This window comes from Quercus suber, unplaced genomic scaffold (genome assembly GCF_002906115.3).
Source record: "Quercus suber isolate HL8 unplaced genomic scaffold, Cork oak 2.0 scaffold_209, whole genome shotgun sequence".
Classification (NCBI taxonomy): Eukaryota; Viridiplantae; Streptophyta; class Magnoliopsida; order Fagales; family Fagaceae; genus Quercus; species Quercus suber.
Genome location: NW_027069667.1, coordinates 525,854 through 540,243, shown reverse-complemented (window position 1 = coordinate 540,243; position 14,390 = coordinate 525,854). Strand labels below are relative to the sequence as shown.

Sequence of the window (14,390 nt, the reverse complement as noted above, 5' to 3'; positions counted from 1 at the left end):
TGGCATGATTATCCTTTGAAATTCATGCCAAGTAGTTTTCAACCGGACAATCTTGTTGAACTCATCATGCCTCGCAGCCACATTAAGCAATTACCAAAGGGACTTACTGTAAGTTTTCCCTTAATGTATGCTAGTGTTTCTTTTTTATTTTTTTTAAATGCAGATTAAGTTCTTGACTACTTAATTTCCCATATCTATTTATTATCGCAGAACTTGGCCAAGTTAAGACTCCTGGATCTTAGGGACTCTAAAGTCTTAGTCAAGACTCCTAACTTCATCGGATGCCCAAATGACCTCTCCGACTAAAAAGTTCCTACATGAGGTTTGTATGAGCTTCACCCATCTGTTGGAGCTCTCAATAAGCTTACTTTGTTAAATCTTAAAGATTGTAGAAGTCTTACTGGCCTCCCTTGCGAAATGAACTTGAAATCTCTTGAAATTTTTATTCTATCTGGCTGTTCAAGTCTCAAGAAGGTTTCAGAGATTAGAACAAATATGACAAGCTTGTTAGAGCTGTATTTAGATGGGACTGCTGTGGAAGAATTGCCATCATCACTCGAGCATTTGACTGGCTTGACGGTCTTGAGTCTTCAAGGTTGCAAAAACCTTTCAAGTTTCCCAAGTGTCAATTTGCCGTCTCTAAAAACTCTCAATCTATCGGGATTTAAGGCTCAACCACAACCCCCTAAATCCTGGCTTTCGCACGGATTCTCCCTCGTCCGTGCTGTAGATGCTTTTTTCAAAGGTTTCTTCCCTATCCGAGAGGCTCGCAACCTGTTGTTGCCTTGGTTAAGATTTATTGTATCTCTCAATCTATCTGACCGCAATTTATGGGACGGTGGACTCCCCGATGATCTTAGTTGCTTATCCTCGTTGCAGACACTGAATTTGAGCAAAAACAACTTTACACGCCTGCCTAATAGCATTTCTCAGCTTTCTAAGCTTTACTCTCTTGCGATGAATGACTGTAGCAGGCTCCAATCATTGCCAGACCTTCCGTTAAGTGTAGGATATGTAATAGCACTAGGATGTCCTTTATTGGAAAAGCATTCAAATCACCGTGTTGCATGGACTTCGGGTGAAACAATATTCACAATGGTTCATTGTGCGAGCAAGAATATTGGCCCATTTGCACTCATCGACTTTCCGTGCGTATCAGACTATGACCACGATCCAATCTTTGAAAGATATTTGATGGTCTCTCTCTCACACAACACAATGTCACAAACATGCGCGTTAAACATCTTTTTTATGCTTATGCATTTTATTTTTTTACAGGGTACAATTAATCAAAACATGTACTTTCTCGAGTCGTTACATTCAACTGAAACTCCAGAGTGGTTCAGCCATCAGAGCCCTGGGTCATCTTTAACAATCCCGCTTCCTTCTAATCTGCGTGGTGATAGAAATTGGATAGGGATTGCTTTGTTTACTAGTTTTATAATCCTTGAAAATTTGAACAATGTTTCTTCCGGGCAGGATGATGAACTTTCTATCGACTTTATTTGTAGATCAGACATAATTGAAGGCCCATGCATAACTTGTCCCACATTCTTTAACTTCTCCAAAAATCTAGCTGAACCCTTTCGCCATGCTAGTTCATCTGGATTGAAGATAGTTATTCCAGCCGGGAAACTTAGAGACCATTTAGAGGATTGCAGTTGCATTAGAGCTTTTATTAGGACCAACTGCACTTATATCGAGATCGAAACGTGTGGTGCGCGTGTGATGTACAAGCAAGATCTGTCAAAGTTTATACAAGCTAGAGGCAAGGTGAAGCAAAGATCCCAATTCCAGATGGATAAGGTGGAATCTAGTCAGTCCAATGACCGACTTAAAGGAAAGATACTGTCATTGCTTTTAAGAGTGTATCAGGTCTCCCCTATTCACTGAACATTATATTTCTATATATATATATATATATTTGTCTCACTCATTTGGACAATTTTTAATTCATTTTATTTTACAGGGAGACTTGGCTCGAAACCATAAATATGATTATGTCTTTCCTCATACGAAAGTCCCAAACTGGTTCAGTAATCGAAATTTTTGTTCCGACATAAGAATTAAATTGCCCACCAATTTGCAGAACGATGGGAGATGGATGGGAATTGCTGTGTGTGCTTATTATACTGTCCACAAGCAACCAGCAATGTCTGGTGACAATAAGGATTTAGCAAGTTTTCTCAACTTTTATAATCCTTTAGTTAGTGATCGAGTTTGCATTGCTCGTCACAGGGTCTTTCAGGAATCTAAAGACATTTTTGTCGAGTCACCCCATCGAATTTTGGTATTTTATATACCACAGGTGTTACTTCGGCTGGAAGAGTGTCGACATATCGGGGCTTCATTTGAACACGATAAACCAGATGCGCGGGTTGAAGAGTGTGGACTCCGCCTTGTATACGAGCAAGATGTTGAAAGTTTTGTGCAAACATTAGCCCAGTGCATGTTAGAAAGTCCAGATGCCTATCATGAATATTTTTATCAAAATTTGTTACATCAAGTTGAGGAAAGGGAGGCAAGCAAAGATTTTGGTTTCTCTTCCTCACTGCAAAGGTTTTTTTTTTAACTGGAAGCAGTTTTTTGTTAACCTGAATGGGACATTTATCAAATTTTTATGTTAGCATGTTGAGTTTCTAAGATATGTTCTTTGATATCTGCAGGATGCCTCAACCCATGCCCATCCTTCAACCAAGTATTGAAAATATAGCACAGGGTTGTACCTCTTCGAAAACAAGTCCGAGCTCTTTTACTGGTTTTCTCACAACAGCTAGGAAAGAGCAATATGCAAGTATTATGTCAAGTGAATCTTTGATCAAAGCATGTTTAGAGGTTCTCTATCTTTCTCTCTCTCACTCTCTCAAGAAAGTTAACCTTAGTATCATAGCATACATGCAGAGGATAAACAAGACACAATTTAGTTTTTTCTGCTCACAACTAAAATTATTATAGTTGCTAATAGTAAAATAAATAATAAGCTTATAATTCATAGATACATTAAAGACATCGATATGGATAATCTAGTTAAGGTTAATTGTCACCCCCACAAGCAGTATATTTCTAGAGCCAATTTTTTATGTCAACATATTTATAGGATATTAGTACAAGTTGTATTATTCTCTCTCTGAAACTCTGTTGTTTCAGAATATCTTTTTAGCTAAACGGGGGTTTTAGACTAACAATTAAGTATTTTTATAAATAATAAAGACTTTACAACTGTTCACTCATTGAATTAAATTGGTCACAAATATTCTTTTCAATTTTTTCCACAATTATTAATATGCTAAGTTGTGATTAAAATAACATCCCTTTTACATAGGTATAACATCACTGATCATAACATATCACCTCATCAGTCGTGAAAATGATTTTAAGAATTTTTGTGTTTTTAGACTTTTTGTTAAAAATTACTGATATATATATTAGCAGATTTTAGTTAGTTCAAACTCCTCAACTAGCTAGTAATATTTCTTGTTGTTAAATAAGGGAAATGAGTTCAAATTTAACCTATATCAAAAGGGAACTCATTGATGTATGGTCAAAGAATAATAACTATTTACAGAGTTCAAATACTTTTGTATCTAAAAAAACAAAATTTTATTCGCGCCTGATATTCATTTCAACCATGTTTAATTTCCAGAAAAACTTCGATGAGGGTGAAATCTTCAATTGCTGTTTCGCTGAGCGTGAAATCCCACTGTGGTTTTGTTACGAAGATGTGCAGTCAATGAAAATCCGGCTATCTCCAGAATTTGTTAATGATCCTGATTGGATGGGATTTGCACTATGTGGTCTTTTCTCATTTAATATGCATCCAACTGCTGTTCGTCGGGGTCTGAGTTCAAGAATAATTGGAATGCTCCCATTCAGTTGTCTTCTGCGGACCAGCACTTGTTATTCGCGTTTAGTATGCTGTGGAATATTGACTACGAACAACGAATTAGTTACGTTAAATCAACGTGCATTCATTTGGGTAATGTTCATCCCACGTACAGCGCATGCACATTTATGGAGACAAAGCCCTTTGGCTGAATTCCAGCTTCAAAGCAGAAGTCCAGATTTGTTTGCACGGAGTTTTGGGTTCAGTCTTGTATACCGGCATAATATGGAAGAGTTAACACAAATACTGGTGCAATGCTCTACCCCATTTGATAGCTTTCTTGGCTCCTGCGATCCCCAAGCAATCTGCAATGTATGGGATAATTATCCTGAGCACTTCATTGGAACTAAGAACTATTATGAGTACCTGCGCCCCCAAAAGTTATTCATTTCTCAGGAGGAGACTAGTGTAACTGCCCAATATTCTTACGAGGACTCATTCCCTCACAATCGTTTCCGGGTAAGAATTCTTACCTATTTGTGCAAATTTAATTAATTTCTATGATATATATATATATATATATAGTCGTCTGTGTTGGAAGTTGGTGGACCTTCATAGAGTCTCACTTCCAAACACTAAAGTCAAGGATCCTGGATTTTAAATTTCTATTAAGCAGTATATAACTATATATTAATTTATCAAATTTGAAGCCTTTTATTTTTGTAAAAAAATCATGCATGGCCTCCCTCCAAAATTGGAAATGATCTCTTAAACCAAAAAACTCAAAAATTAAAGTGATCAACTAAGAAATTAGTAACATTCTAAAACAAAACAACAACAAAATCCATTTTTACTAACCCAAAAAAAAAAATCTTATATATATATAAATAACCCAAAAAATTAAATAACCCAAGAAGAAGAAGCTATTTTGCAACAAAAACTATTTTAACAGAGAGACATTATAGTGGCAATAAACATACATATGTGAGTATATTACTTTTTGTTGCAAATAGAGATTTAAAAATACTAATATATATTGCAACAAATTTTTATTTATTGCAATAACTTGCAATAAATTTGTTGCATTAGAATATTTCTCTCCCGTGTTTTATTTTCCCCAAATTCTCAATTACCCACTATCACATTCCCCTTTTCCTTCTCACAAAATCAAAAGATTCAAAATTCGAGTTTGCACACTATGGGTTTCTAATGGTGGATTGGATTTTGAGGATAAAGCTCATAAATTAAAAATATAATAATCTTTTTTTAAGAGAATGAAAATTTTGATATTTGAAACTCAAACAGTTTAGCTTTACAAGAAAAACAAATTAGGAAAATATAACGTACGATAACATAATTTATCAAAATATGGACAGCCTAAAAAATGAATAATATCAATCAAATAAATCCAAATAATAAAATGATGGTATATTTTTTTGAGATAGATAAATGAAAAATAATTTTAGAAATTGTTTAAGTTTTTGGGGGGAACAAATTATTTTCCACAAAATTTATAGAAAAAATTATATAATATGCTATAATTAAAATAAAATTATCTATTCCCACACATCGCATGAATCTGCGACTAGTAATCAATAAAAATTATATTCGCCATCTACCAAATGTTATAAATTAAAACCCCTAAATTTTTACCATAACAAGCCTTAGATAGCCACAATTGTAAAAATTATAAACACACTCATCAAATACATCCACTAAGACCAAAACCCATACATATAAACACATGAATATCACTTCAAAAACTCATAAATCACATAAATATCATTATCAAAACTTAGATAAAGAGAACTTCTAACAAAAGCATAATACCCATAAAAAAGATTAGAAATCTTTATTTCAAATAAAATGGATGAAGATGTTTAGAGGTTTTTAAGGATTTTTCAGTGATCTTATCGGAAAAATGATGATGGGTATGTTGCATTGGTGTGGGACCGGTGAGACAGTGTGAGGGAGTGAAGAGAGGAGCTTCTTGTGTTGGGAAAAATGAAAAGAAAGAAAAGATAGCAAATGAGTGAGCCCTTAGTATAAGATGAGTGGTGGGGTTAGGTGGGGTAGGTGGGGCACGTGGAGTCCAAATAAAAATCTGACCATCCCACCCACCCCCCTTCTTTTTATTTAATTTAAAGCTTGGCGTTACAATAATGTAGTTCGACATTTAAATTTCAAAAAATTAGTTAATTTTTTAAATTATGTCAATGACTAGCATGTACTATAAATTAATAGCCTAATAATTTGCTTTATCTCTTTCAGTTTCTTTTGCAATTTTGGAGTTGTACAATCTATATATAGATATATATATATATATATATATATATAATAGGTAAAATAGAGAGAAAATCTAATTAAATTCAAATTGGAATTCAATTAGAATCTAATTTTACGCCATGTGTTTTATCTAATCTAACTTTAGAATTTTGTGCCAAGTGAGTTAATTTAGTGTAAAAATTAAATTTCAATTAGAATTTAATTTTACGACATGTGTTCTATTTAATCTAAAATTTAAAATTTTTGTGCCAAATTAGTTAATTTAGTGTAGAAAACAAGAAGTCCAATATAATAAATCATAAAAAAAATAATGATATAACTAAAAAAAATCAAATTTATAAGTTTATATATATATTAATAGCTAAAACAGAGAGAAAATCTAATTAAATTCTAAATTGAAGTCTACTTTTGCGCCACATATCTCGTCTAATTTTTAAATTTTTGTGTTAAGTGAATTATTAGGTGCAAAAATCAAAAGACCTAAATTCAATTAGATTTTAAATTGACTTTTAATTGGAGTTCAATTTTGCGTCATGTGTCCTATTTAATCTGTTACTTTTTGTAGCAAGTGAATTACTGGGGGAAAAAAATCAAAGAGTCTAGATCCAATTAGATTTCAAATAATATATATATATATATATGTATGTATGTATGTATGTATGCAACTGTGATTTTTACTAAATGTACCCATGTATATGCACGAGGTTATACACTAGTTTCAATAATGAATAATGTTTTTTGCAACTAAATGGAATATAAATTTCTAATCATTTCTTTGATTTAGTATATTAAATGGAAAATTGATACAAAATTTAGTAAAAACTAATATCGAACATGCTTTTTGGGATATAAAAAAAGTTGAGTTCCATTTTAACGGATCATATATGATTCAGTTGAAATATTAAAAAACACTTATTTTATATCTTTTATTTTGTTAATGCTTGATAAATGATAGTTTTATTTTTCATTTATTAATTTAGCTTGGAATTTTAGTGTATTTTTTATTCTTAAATGGTCAAAAAAATTATTCATGTTTTGCTCACACATATAAAATCTCGGTTTCGTCCTTATTCACATAACACTAAACGGAAGAAACTCACATTCACCACGAACAGGAAGAAAACTTTTAACTATTTTTTATTTTTTTATTTATTTTTTTTTCCACTCTTGGTTCGGAATGAAGTAATGAATGGGACATATATAGTTATATACTACACCATGCAAACTTTATCCCAATTACATTTATTATATAAACTCCCCACGTATATAAGTATTAGGATGCTCTTCATTTCATGATCAATTTTTTATTATAATTAAATATTACAAATATAGAGGTATATCCAATACTTTTTTTTATAGAGGTATATCCAATGCTACATTTAGGATTTTGCATGATATAACATTTTGTACACTATTGTATAGTATTCAAGAAATAAAATTTCAACTTGAAAATCAACTCTTTGTTCCCATTTATAAACTCTTCACGTAACATAAACAAACTTGTCATATGAATTCACTATAATATTGTCAAATAGTAAAAAGCTTAATTAAACAATTTTAACTTCTAACAGTCTTCTCTCTCTCTCCCTCTAATTGGACACTGTTGTATTTCTGTTTTGTATATATATATTGTAGTACTTTCATCCGTCCACTTTATATAATTCTTGTTTCCCAACAAGAAGAACTCCAAGTTGGTATAATCATCATTGTCGTCTTGGGCACTCGGTGACAATTGAGATACCCCCAAATTTGTATGAAGACAACAATTGGTTGGGGCTCGCTCTATATGCTTCTATTTTTATCCCATGGGGTCAACAAAATGCAGTTTCAGCAAATTCATCCCACTTTCTATATTGTCAATTCCAAACGAGTAAAGCTAGTTTAGACAATCAAATCCTTGTTTGCCGCACCACTAATGAAGAGGACGACTGGTTACGTCAATTCTCTGGACTCATCTGGATATCCTACATACCTGGTGAGGCCTTGAAGGATATGCTGCATCAATGTGGCCACATTAAGGCTTCGTTTTTTAGTGATTGGCCAAGCGTGATGGTGCAAAAATGTGGGCTTCGTCTTTTGTACCAGCATGATCTATCACAGTTTGAGCAACAACTAAAACATTGCAATACCTACATTTCTGCACATCGGGATTTCAAATGTGAACTTAGCCGTAGTGGCGAGATAGAAATGAGATTACGTACGCATATTCCTAACGAAGTTGTATCTCCACTCAATAAATATGACCAGCTGGTAAGAAATTATGAGTAGTTTCTTTGTTTCAAATACACCATTAACTTCCCCCTCTATGTCCTATAATTTTATTTATTTTGCAGGGTGGGCGCTCTGAATATTCATTTTGTTTCCCCCCAGTGGAAATTTTACATCTTTTCAACTATCATAGTAATGAGCCATCATTAAAAATTGATATATCCAATGTTTTTTTCAATGATGACAAATGGGTGGGACTTGTTTTGTGTGCTTATTTTTCAAGCGATAAGCATCAAACTGCAATTATTGAAAATCCCTCATCGATATCTCACCATCTTATTTGTATTTTGGGAACGGACCTAGCTGATGCAGAGCTAGGAATCCATGTCCACCGCACCAGTAAAAAAGATTTTACGTGGCTAGATATTGAGGGTGGATTTCTCTGGCTGTGCTATATTCCGTGTTGGATGTTTCTAGATAGGTTCAATCAATGCAGTTGCATCAAGGCTTCAATTATGAGCGATTGGCCAGGTATCATTGTGCAAAAATGTGGGCTTAGTTTCTACCATATGGGTGACATTTGGTTTGAGAAAATAATAGATCATTGGAATACGGAAAGGCAACATAGATTTCAAGATTTGAACGATCAATTAACAGCTCGTTATAAGGTGAAAATTAGTAGAGCCAAGAATCACCTCTCCCAAAGCCACTTGCCGGTAATTAATAAATTATGACTTTGCTTTACCTCAAGCATAATATTTCCTTTGATTACCTCTCTTTAACTTCTCACTCTCACTTACTAAACACAATATTTCTGTTTTACAGGGCTTTGATGGATCCTGTGACTATAATTCTTGTTGCCCTCCAATTGAAATTCCGCATTGGTTCCTCATTCAAAGTGATGAGTCCCACGTGACATTCAGACTAACTGGAAAATTTCTTAATAGCAGTACTTGGCTGGGATTTGCTCTATGTGCAGTTTTTTTAGTTACAAAGGATGTGGCTAGTCTCATTGACATTATGGATTCAATATCTTCTTACAAACTTATTTGTCACTTGGAAGCAAGTAATGGGCGTAATGATCTGAGTGTGAAACCTCTTCATATCTATTGGCCAACTAAAGAAGATCTCATGATTTCACTGCTAGGTGGACTCACTTGGCTGACCTATATACCACGTGGGTCGTTTCCTGATTGGCTATATGATTGTGACTACATTAAGGTTTCATTTGAGACAAATTGCTCTTACTTGAAGGTGCAGAATTGTGGCGTTCGTCTATTGTACCAGGATTTGGTGGAAGAGTTCAAGAACTGCGTGAAGAACTGCATGAAGTACGAGCCTGAGAGTATAAATAAAAAAATGAAGTCTTGGATTCAGAATGAAATCCGCAAAACTGACGCACTGGTAATTAATAACTATGTTGTTTTTCTATGTCTCAAATTAACATGATATTCCATCTACCGCTATTTAATTTTTCTCACTCTCACCCATAAAACACAATATTTCTGTTTCACAGGGCTTTGATCGATGCATTTTATATAATCCCCGTTTGCCTCCATGTGAAATTTTGGAGTGGTTCAGTAAACTGAGCGATGAGTTCTGGGTGACAATCGATCTACCTCCAAATTTGTACAATGATAGTACTTGGATGGGTTTGGTTCTATGTGCTTATTTTGATATAGATGTGAATCCAACTGCCCACTTTGACATTTTTAATCCAGATACTAGCCTTTTTTGTCATTTGGAAACCAATGTTGGTGTGAGACCTCTTCATGCTTATCGCCTGACTAGAGAAAATCTCGTGATGCTACCGCAAGGTGGATGCATTTTGCTATCCTATAGAGGGCGAAATTGTCTGAATCAAGTCAACTGCATTAAGGCTTCATTTACAACTGACTGCCCTGGTTTGAAGGTGGAGAAATGTGGCTTTCGTCTCTTGTACCATTATGAGTTGGAAGAGTCTGAGCAAACAATAAGTCATAGGGATAAGCAAAAGCATGATGGTGAAGGAACATCTAGTAGAACCTCCAGCTCTAGGAAGGAGTCTAATTTTGGAAGTCCGAGGAGACCCATTGATCCAAAAGACAAGGGCAAGCGAGTTCTGGAAGAATAATCTCTCTTATGGGGCTCTTTCTTCCTTCTGAACTTATTGGTAAGTTAAAGCCATCCTCCCTCTAATTTTAAATTTTAACCTTATACCCAAGAACTGATCATCTTTACCACGCAGAAAGATAAGATGGAAAACATTCTTTGAGACAATGGGTGGTTGTTTCTCTAAAGTTTTAGATGGACTTACCTCAACCTTATCTTCTTCTTCTTTTTTACTCTTTTATTTATTTATTTATTTATTTATTTTTCAAACCCTATTGTTTAGGATTAATTTAAACTAATCCTACACTTTTCAAAAATTTCAATTTAAACTATGCTTGTTCAAAAGGGCTAAATAACCCTTCCATTATTTCGTAACATCATCGATGAAAAGGACTTTTTGATGTATAAGTCAGTGAAATGGTGTTGTTTCCTATCAGCAGCGTTAGTTGGAAAATAATGGATGAGCTCATTTGAAACCTTTTAAAAATGATTTTTAATTTTGTCTACTTGTACAGGGTTGAGCTTAATGTGGAAGGGACTGTCCTAAGGCCAATCTAAATGATCCATCTAACCCGAAGCATGGAGGATTGTTTTGAATGAATGGGTCGTTGAAATTGGGTATGAAGGTTCAAAAACAATATCTAGATGGTTGGGCAGGTGCAAGTTTAATAGAGTTTCTAGGTTCATGATTATGTAAATTTGTCAATAGATGTGTAAGATTGGTAGTGTATTTATGTTTTTAGTTGATGAAAATTTGTGTAAGTTTTTGGCTTTTTGATTAGATTTATAAATTTATTTATTTATTTATTTATTTTTTTTGTTAAGAGTAAATTTGCAGAGAAGTGAAGGTGTGCTTTCTAAAAGCATTGATATTAAATTGACATGTTAATATCATAAAAAGCATCAATCTTTATGTTGTTATTATGCCAATTATTATTTTTTTTTTAATCCTTCTGTTCAATTTGAATTTCTATTATATAACATTTGGGTTTTATTTTTGTTCAATCAATTTCAAATTGTGATCTATGAATGGCAGAGAGGAAATTTTATATAAGCTGATATTGAGCGTTTCCCACTGCAATCAGGAGTACTTGTCTACTCTGTCTTGGTTAGTGACCAATCCTCTTTTCTTGGCCAGAGATTTTAATTTTATTGATACTTTTGATTGCAGATTCGATGAGCTAAGTATTCATGCTTTGCAGTTTCTATAGTAATTATTGTAATTGGTTTCCCTTCCCAATTTAGAGCAGTGACACCAATAGTTACATAAAGAGAATTATTAGATATGGCTTCTTCCATATTCATTGAGCATATCTGAAAACTGTTCTCTTGCATATTTTCCCAATTCATGTGAAGGGGGCTCCTAGTAACTTGATGGTGCTGGTGAACTGGTCTAGTGCTTGGGCAATTTCCTTTACATTCAACTTTCTTATGAATGGAGTTCCTCATGTAAGGAAAATTTTCCCTTAGCACAAAACGAGTGCATTGTCAGTTTGCAATTTTTAACAACTGACACTGTCACTCCTATGTTTGATTTTCTTTTCCAGACTTTTTTCATCTACCCTGCATAGAATCCTAGAGGGAGAGATGGCTACAAATAATTGAACCGACCATTGGATTTTATTTTGGCTCAAGTATCATCTTCATTTGGTGCTGAGAATTCAAGTTCAAACATGGCAAGAAGAGTTTAAACCATCTGTTTTATTAACAAATTCTTTGGGCCCCAAGTAGATTAGATTTATGGGCAAAAGAAGGAAGAGGAAATGAAAATTATTTATGGGTTGGACAATAGACAGCAGAGACAATTTTTAACAAGCATAAATATTTATGCTTGTGCTCGTGTAAAAGAACACAGGGATTACTATTTCTATCCCATTTTTGTAGAGTTTTCTGTTATACTTCCACATTGCAAACCAGAAATAAATTTTTTAATCTAAGTTATTTCTAAATTCTAATGCCATTGATTTAAAAACTCATGCAACAGTAAAAGGTTTTTATCAAAAGCCTAAAGGCTATTCATTTGTGAAATCTTTTTATCAAGGGGTCCTAAAAATAGAATATGAACACATTCTCTCCCAAATCTCAGGCCTGTACAGAGACACAGTATGCTTCCATCTATTTATCCTGACAATCTTGAATGCCCCCCAGTTAAAAGATTTGTTTGTGAATAGCTTTGCTACTAACAATTTAAGTTTCATCCAACTCTCGACTCATCCTCAATTAACCTTTAGATAGCTAGTTCAAATATTTTGCAAGAAATTATGTTATGACTTATGACCTATGTTTATTGTTTAGTACTTATTACTATATGTTATAATATTTTGAGAATTAACTTTAATTATATGACATCTCATTAGAAAGAGATAAAATGCAAATTAGTAAAATTAATATAGAAATGAATATGAGCTTATTATGCAAGTAGATTGAAAAATATTTGTACCTTGTATTTATTGTGGGATTTGATTGTAAGGGTTGTGTGATAGAGAGAGTGTGTGTGAAAACTCAAGTAATTGAAGACTAAAGTGTTCTCATGGATATCTCGCGACTAAGCATCCTGCGAAGTGACACATGTGCCTTGCACATGCTGGAATATGAAGAGTCAGGCCAAGATGGAGACAGCTATGTCTTGTAAGTATCTCGCGGGTAAGGCCTTCCCGCGAGACACCCGCGAGACATTCTGTTTTGCTAGTCTGTCCATTCTAATACACATTTTCTGTGCCTATACTATTTATACTCACATTAGCCATAAATGTTGAGAAGTGCTTTTGAGAGAAAACCCTAGTCAAACAGCTTAAGAGTTAGAGATTGTTATACCTACAATCCTCTACACATTTACTTGTGGAATTTCTTTAACTCCTACCTTTTCATTTCTATATCATTGAGAGGTTGATAGCTCAAACACTTACCACACTCTTTCAGAGTGTCAACTGAAGTTTTGGTGCTGCTGGGAAGTATTGGAAGAAGCCAAGGATGGCAGATGCAGCATGGAGCTTGTTGCGGGATCCGAAGAGCTAGACAAGACACAGTTCCGAGAAGCCTTGTTGGAGTAGGAGTTTGGAGGGCTTAGGTACATCGGGTAGATTAGGCTTGAAGGGTCTCTTGCTAAGCCATGTATCCCAACTGATTGTCTAGTGAATCGATTACCGTTTGGAGGGCGGCGGAGAGGTTTTTCGCCGAGTTCTTCAGTTTCCTATTCGATAACACATCGGCATGTTATCTTGTGTTTGCATCTTTCTTCCCTACTCTTTTACTTTTTATTTTACTACTGTGTTGCTTTAATTATGTATTAGAGTAGCTTGTTTGTTTATTCGCTCGCTTTTACACTATTCCGTAGTTAGTATTAAGTTAGTGTAAAATCTATCAAACAGCTCTTTTGTTTTCAACATATTTTCGGGCTTTCAATTGGTATTAGAGTGGGTACACTCACTGTGGTGTAACTACCTGAGTGTGATCCTTAACCCCGTTTGAGATGGACCGGTCTCAATCTTTAAATGTTCCACGATCTTTTGATTATAGTAATTGTGTTTTTTGGAAAGTTCGAATGAGGGCATTCTTGTGTTCTATTGATGATATTGTTTGGGTTGCAGTAGAAATAGGTTGGATTAGGCCGGAGGCCGCTAAATCCGCTTGGGATAAAGCAGCTCTTACGGCAGCTAACAATAATAGTAAAGCTTTGAATGTAATCTTTTGTGGTGTTTCTCCAGATGAGTTTCACAAGATTTCTCACATGACAGTAGCCAAGGAAGCTTGGGAGATATTGGCGACCATTTATGAAGGAACAAAGAAAGTGAATGATACAAAGTTTCAGATGCTTACCACCAAATTTGAAGAGCTTAAGGTAGGAGATGACGAGTTCTTTGATTCTTTCTATGGGAAGCTCAACGAAATTGTAATTACTAAGCTCAATCTTGGTGAGAAGATTGAAGATACTAAGGTAGTAAGAAAAATTTTGAGGTCCTTACCGGAGAGCTTTCGAGCAAAA

At 34.3% G+C, this 14,390-nt stretch overlaps 1 protein-coding gene across 2 annotated transcripts; it reads left to right on the top strand.

Annotated features, from left to right (window-relative positions):
- Positions 1–337: 337 nt before the first annotated feature.
- On the top strand, positions 338–11,171 carry LOC112013985 (uncharacterized). Of its 2 annotated transcripts, XM_024046365.2 has the most exons (10): positions 338–1,197; positions 1,279–1,875; positions 1,970–2,559; positions 2,667–2,835; positions 3,644–4,342; positions 7,745–8,359; positions 8,443–9,033; positions 9,143–9,721; positions 9,834–10,469; positions 10,924–11,171. In XM_024046365.2, exons 1-9 carry the CDS (start codon positions 418–420, stop codon positions 10,428–10,430), a joined length of 5,217 nt encoding a protein of 1,738 aa, XP_023902133.2. In that variant the 5' UTR covers positions 338–417; the 3' UTR covers positions 10,431–10,469; positions 10,924–11,171. The 2 variants fall into 2 exon arrangements, with proteins under 2 accessions (XP_023902133.2, XP_065635538.1); XM_065779466.1 differs by having other exon boundaries at positions 338–1,875.
- The last annotated feature ends 3,219 nt before the right edge of the window (positions 11,172–14,390 follow it).

Bases quoted from the DNA above. Each gene is read 5' to 3' on its own strand.
- LOC112013985 (XM_065779466.1), top strand. From the start codon at position 418: ATGAACTTGAAATCTCTTGAAATTTTTATTCTATCTGGCTGTTCAAGT. The intron at 2,560-2,666 runs GTTTTTTTTTTA...TGATATCTGCAG, and splicing joins TTCTCTTCCTCACTGCAAAG to GATGCCTCAACCCATGCCCA. The intron at 8,360-8,442 runs GTAAGAAATTAT...TTTATTTTGCAG, and splicing joins TCAATAAATATGACCAGCTG to GGTGGGCGCTCTGAATATTC.